This window comes from Punica granatum, chromosome 1 (assembly GCF_007655135.1).
Source record: "Punica granatum isolate Tunisia-2019 chromosome 1, ASM765513v2, whole genome shotgun sequence".
Taxonomy (NCBI): domain Eukaryota; kingdom Viridiplantae; phylum Streptophyta; class Magnoliopsida; order Myrtales; family Lythraceae; genus Punica; species Punica granatum.
In genome coordinates this window covers 1,213,741-1,219,440 of record NC_045127.1, presented here as the reverse complement: position 1 = coordinate 1,219,440, position 5,700 = coordinate 1,213,741, and the positions used below count along the sequence as shown (strand labels likewise).

The 5,700-nt window shown below is 41.6% G+C and overlaps 1 protein-coding gene across 1 annotated transcript; it reads right to left on the bottom strand.

Annotated features, from left to right (window-relative positions):
• Window positions 1-942: 942 nt before the first annotated feature.
• Window positions 943-4,870, bottom strand: LOC116192373 (serine/threonine-protein kinase BSK6). Its single transcript, XM_031520912.1, has 10 exons — window positions 4,346-4,870; window positions 4,029-4,249; window positions 3,782-3,917; window positions 3,365-3,498; window positions 3,166-3,271; window positions 2,940-3,025; window positions 2,487-2,675; window positions 2,186-2,350; window positions 1,739-1,852; window positions 943-1,370 (listed from the first exon to the last, which is right to left on the bottom strand). The coding sequence occupies exons 1-10, from the start codon at window positions 4,425-4,427 to the stop codon at window positions 1,128-1,130; spliced, it is 1,476 nt and encodes a 491-aa protein (XP_031376772.1). The 5' UTR covers window positions 4,428-4,870; the 3' UTR covers window positions 943-1,127.
• Between the last annotated feature and the right edge of the window lie 830 nt (window positions 4,871-5,700).

The window sequence follows — 5,700 nt, the reverse complement described above, 5'->3', positions numbered from 1 at the left end:
TGCGTCCTGGAGAAGGAATTGGGCCGTTCAGATCGGGTCAATTGGAGCCGTATGTGGAATCCTAAAAGTGTGTTTAGTTTTAGAGTTAAGTAGGATTGAGTTTTGATTTTAATTAAGTTATAATGATTATATTGTTGAATTATGAGAAAAAGTATGAAAAAGTAATGAATAGTTGAGAGAATTTAGTATTAAAAATTGAATTGAATAGTTAAAAAAAATTAAAAAATGAAAAGTAATAATTGTATTGTTGACTTTTGTTGTGTTGTGAGTAGAGTTAGAGTTAAAAGTTAAATTTTTTAAAAATGATCATACAACCAAACGGGTTATCGGCAACTAGGAAAAATTCCGGATTCTGAGCTTCGTATCCCTATCCTTTTCATGTGGAATCATCCTTGGAACCGAATAATGGCGGGAATAAAGCCCAATATTCTTTGGTGACAACTTCTCCGCAGTTTAGTCTGTGATTGATCTTTCCATAACCTCTTTCTTTAAAGTTAAGGAATTTGTGTCGGACTATGAGAGCACTTTATAATGTTCCATTTTAGAAATTTGAATGGAAGAATTCGAAGAATACTACAAATGAAATGGGCATGATCAGTTTTCCTTACGAGGATCTGGTCTGGTCTGGTCTTGATGAGTTCACGAGTTTTTTGCCGAGGAAGAATTTTTCAAGTTACAGAATCGCACGAGAAATTCAAGGCAATATCAATGACAACTGTTGGAATTAATTATAGAGTGGGCCTGCCCGACGTCCCCCCCCCCCCCCCCCCCCCCGGGTGACCACGGATTCAAACATACATATATTTATGCATGCTTTTTTAAGGTCTCTATTCTGCGACTCACGACTATTACATCTTTCTTTCCCGAACCATGGAAATATCCAGTCTAGGCTCAATCTTCGGTTCAATATTCCAGAAGAAAGAACAAGGCCAGCATAAACTCTTTGGCATGCCACACTCATTGAAACAATCAATTCATATCAGAAAGCTCTCTAATGTCGCGAGCACTCCCAAATTGGCTCTTGAGCTGAGGGGTAAATAAATACAAGATCATGAAGAGTGTAGAATAGGCAACCCGGGGAAAAAGGAGGAAAGAAAAAAGAAAACAGAAAAATCTATACACAATTCTCAGTTCTTGGTCCTTTTCATTTCTAAGCTCGTGCCGTCTTTCAGAGAATCTTGAGCTTCACTTTCCATCCCGAGGCTGAACAAGCATGTTGCCTGGAGGTACAAGGCGGTAGGCCATTCGGGAGAGATCACAAGAGCTTGCATTGCGTCCCCGAGGGCTTCTTGCTGCATTTCACTCATCAAGTACGATAAGCACCGCCTTGCATACACAGTTGGTGACACCATGGTCCCGCAGTCGATGAACTACAGAATAGACAAGAACAAATAAGAACTACTCACTCCTGTTCAAACCATATATGTAATGACCCTATAAGATTACTAGAGCCCTTCATGTAATGGATAAACATCTTGATGACAGCAGAGTCACAATTCGGAATGTTCAGTAAGGCAGTTGATGTTCCAACTATTGATTTTCACGGTAATTCACCACAAAAAATATGTTCGTGCAATTCCTTTATTATCATCATGAGCTTGATCAATTATCAGTAAAATACTGCTCAATCTAATGGCTTCAAACCTATAAAGAGAATGAGGTACCAGAACAATGATTCAAAATAGGCGGTCGATATTCTCTGTGTGATATTTTTGCTTCAAATTTCGTGACAACTCACCTGTGTGTAGCAATCAATTGCAGTTCCAAAATCCTTCCCCCGAAAAGCAGTATCTCCATGCTTCTTGGAATTCAACGTCTCCTGCATTTGGTTGGTCCACATCTGGAATGATAGCTGAAAAATATACCCGGTATAGTGTTTAAGAGTTGGAAGGGATTGATAGACTATCATTGCCAACAGGGGAAAAATGATAGACAATGCAGGAGAATGTATTTATCTTAACAAAGAACCAGATCAAATTTCAATAAAAATCATAAGATTCCCAGCACAGAATAAGACCATTATTCATTATTTTTAGATTAAGGTGAGTGGATTTATCCTATGACAGTCTATCTATTCTTGCATCATGTAGTTGACATTATGCTTAGTGAACTAACCTAGGCACTGTTGGTGCACACGAACTAAAGTGGGAATATTATATTTCAAGCTTAAAATACGGCAGCAAACCTCATTGGCAATCCCTTCATCATCCTTGTATCCGATCTTCTCTAATATTTCATGAATGGCAGTAAGATCCATTCTCAAGCAAGCTTCACCGAAAGGGGTCAATGACAGTGGTGGTGTTGGTGATGCAGACTCGCGCTGGATACCCATTAGCACATAAGAAGGAACCTGGTTGACAACAGTTATAAGAAAATTAGTCTTGTCAAAACAAAAGGATAAGAAAACATGTAACTAATAAAACCGACAAATTATATGAATCTACTCTTTCTATAAGCATTGGCATCGCTATCAGTTTAACACATACATCAGTTTCTTTCTGAAGTGGCATAAGAGATGTGACAAGAGACTTTGCATTTGGCCTCTCACGAGCTTCATACTGCAAACATCGGGAGGCTAGCCGAACTAGCTCAGTTCCATCATCATTTGAAAAATGACCCTCCAAAGCAGAGTCCATCAGCATAAGAAAATTCTTTCCACGAATTAGATCAAGAGCCTGCAATTACCGTATCATTACAATGTCAGATCGACAGCTTGAATACTCGTAGTGCACATAATTTGACTAGCATGTCATTGGAGATTCTCAAATCTGGCAACTCAGATATTGCTGATAAAATATCAATCAATAAAGACAGTCCATTCAGTGGAATGTGCTATAATACATAGTTTCGAAATTAATCTCCCGAGGTGGATTAGAAGAAGGACTACAAATAAATAGATCAGCACACAAGTTTCCAGAGGCAGCATATAGGTCACATACATGGCTTGGAGGAATATGTTTGCCGCTCAGGAGATCGAGCAGCATGGTCCCAAAGCTGTAAACTACACTTTCTGGTGTGACTCTACCTGCCATATAAATTTAAAATCGTCAACCTCCATCGTTCACACGACAGATGCTCTAGGTACCACTACGTGCAAATTTCAATTATTCATAATAACTGAGTCAGCACAGAGCAGATTAAAATCCAAGCATCGTGATCGTCCACCTGTCCTTAGATACTCTGGAGGGGTGAAGGCTAAGTTGGTGCTGTAACTCTTGCCATCTCTGCTATTCTTCATCAGGCCGAAAGAAGACAAGCGAGGATTTCCATCCTGTAAGACAAGATCAGAGCATGTGAAGTCATAGAAGCGATGCAACAGGGAACCGATTATCGAATGAATCAAAGAAAAAGCAGAAGCCATTACCTGATCAAACAAGACCCTGTAAGGGTTGAGGTCATGATAGAGTGCTCGACCTTTGCTGCTGCAATAGTCCAGAGCTTGTGCCAAATAAAAGGCCACCCTCAGCCGCATTGCCCATTTCATTGGCTGATTCTCCCCTGGGAATGTATTCAACGGTCATATAATTGCTAGATAATGGAAGATGTGCAAATAATCGAGAAGCTTGCTTGCAACTCTTTCTCGGAAGATCTCGGGAAGATCGAGATCCATCCGTCACGTGTATCAAAGATAAGATTCAGAGTATCTGTTACAAAAGACTGATACTGAGATTGTTGGGTTAAGTTCCTAATCGGCTTCTAAAAGAGGCATTAGCTTGTTGATCGTAACAGATTGACTAACAAGAGAAATCGAAAACACAATAAAGCAAAATCCGAAGCTCACAGTGAAAGAGATGTTTGGCAAGTGTATCATTCGGCATGAACTCAGCCACCATCAATCTCTCCTCCGCTTCACAGCAACACCCGATGAGATTTGCCAACCGTTCGCTCCTCAGATTCCCCACTGATCTCGCCTCCTCCTGCGATCAGTGCCACAATCTCTAATGAGTGATCAAGCGAATTACTAGCAGTTGAAGCTCGGCCAAGACGGAGAAGCTCGAGAGAGAGAGAGAGAGAGAAGGGGTACGGACGACGAATTGGCGAGAATCAGGCCAGGCGAGGCGGTTGAAGCGCTTGACGGCGATCCAGCGGCCGTTGTCGAGCTGGCCCTTGTAGACGACGTTGGGAGCTTTGAGGCCGTGCTCGGAGACGATGTTGTCGGGGGAGAAGCCAGAGGTGGCGGACTTGAGCTGCTCGAAGCTGAACTCCGTGAAGGCCGGCCACTGCTTGCCCTCGCCCTTGTCCCCGTTCTCTGCACAAAACAAAAAACGCAAGATCATACATACAGCTACATCACACGTCCCAAAACAACAGAAAGCTATAGACGTAGAGGGAGAGAGCGAGTTACCGAGATCGGAAGACTCGAGGACAGAGGACTTGAGGTGGGAGTGGAACCAGCAGAGAGAGAACTTGGAGCAGCGACCTCCCATTGTCAGAGGGCAAGGCGAAGAGGAAAGGAAATCTCAGCAGCAAAGAAAGAGAGCGAGAGAGAGAGAGAGAGAGAGAGAGGAAATCAATCAATCAAAGATGATCAGAGGAGGAGGAGGAGGAGGCACAGCATTGCATTGGAGCTGCTGGGTGGAGCATACGGTCTCTATAACCGCCGGTTGGTCAAAGTTTGCAGAGGGGAGAGAGCTTCTTCAGAGTTGATTCAATTCAATGATCTCCAGACCTGAGCTGAGGAGAGAGAAATTCCGCTTGCTTCGCTGTCCCTCTCTCTCTCTCTCTAAATCCGTATGTATGTATGTATGTCTCTCTCTCTCTCTCTCCCTGTGCTGGTCCTGTGCAAAAAGAGAATACACGTAACGGATTTGTCTTTGTTTATTATTGATTGACGAGAGAGGGAAGGGAAGGGAAGGGAAGCGTATTCATTTCATGTTCATTCATAGTTTATACGAGGGGGCCGACGCCGAGGGGGGAGGCCGTGCCTCCTCACACTTCCATGTGTGTCTGTCTGTCTGCGACTGTTTTGTCTAGGGGTGTCTCTCAAAAGGCCATTTTCTTTTTCCCCTCTCCCCTTTCGGCTCCCACTCTCGCTTTAATTTACCTCACTACTTTTTTTTTAGGAGTGATCGGTTCTGAAAATACTATATTTTTTATGATATCCGAACTGTACCCTGTAAGTGATAAGTTTTAAAATTTTGAAACCGGACCCTATCCTGTTAAATCATGGAATCGGAATCTGTATTATATCACAGGTTCCGAGTAACCTGTTGGAATCTATAAATTTTTTTCTCTCGCTAAATAAAATCGAAAATGTCACATACATGATCAGTAATAATCAAAATAGAATATCAACAAAATTTAGATTAATCCACAATGATAAAAAAAAATATATCTCATCAATCCATCGACAAAATTAAACATCCATAATACGATCTCACACAACAAAATACCTTTATTATGATTCATTAGAGGAAACAGTAACTTCACTCTTTCCTCTCTTTTTTTTTAATAAATAACCGGTTCCGAGTACCCTGTAGATAGGAACCGGAACCGGAACAGATTTTCACCAGTTCCTGATTTTAATACTTGGAACCTACCCTATTTTCAATACAAGTTACCCGAATCCTACACGAACGGGTAGGTTCCAACTAATTCCGGATATACTATGTACCAGTGCACACCCCTACTTTTTCCTATGGTAATCGTGCCTCGTCAAGTGACACAAGAAAAAAAGAACTGATTTAAATACAACATGCT

Excerpts from the sequence above, each read along its gene's own strand:
- LOC116192373 (XM_031520912.1), bottom strand. The coding sequence starts at position 4,427 with ATGGGAGGTCGCTGCTCCAAGTTCTCTCTCTGCTGGTTCCACTCCCAC. Across the intron at positions 2,676-2,939 it reads AACATATTCCTCCAAGCCAT|GCTCTTGATCTAATTCGTGG; the intron begins GTATGTGACCTA and ends CGGTAATTGCAG. Across the intron at positions 1,853-2,185 it reads ATGAAGGGATTGCCAATGAG|CTATCATTCCAGATGTGGAC; the intron begins GTTTGCTGCCGT and ends TATATTTTTCAG.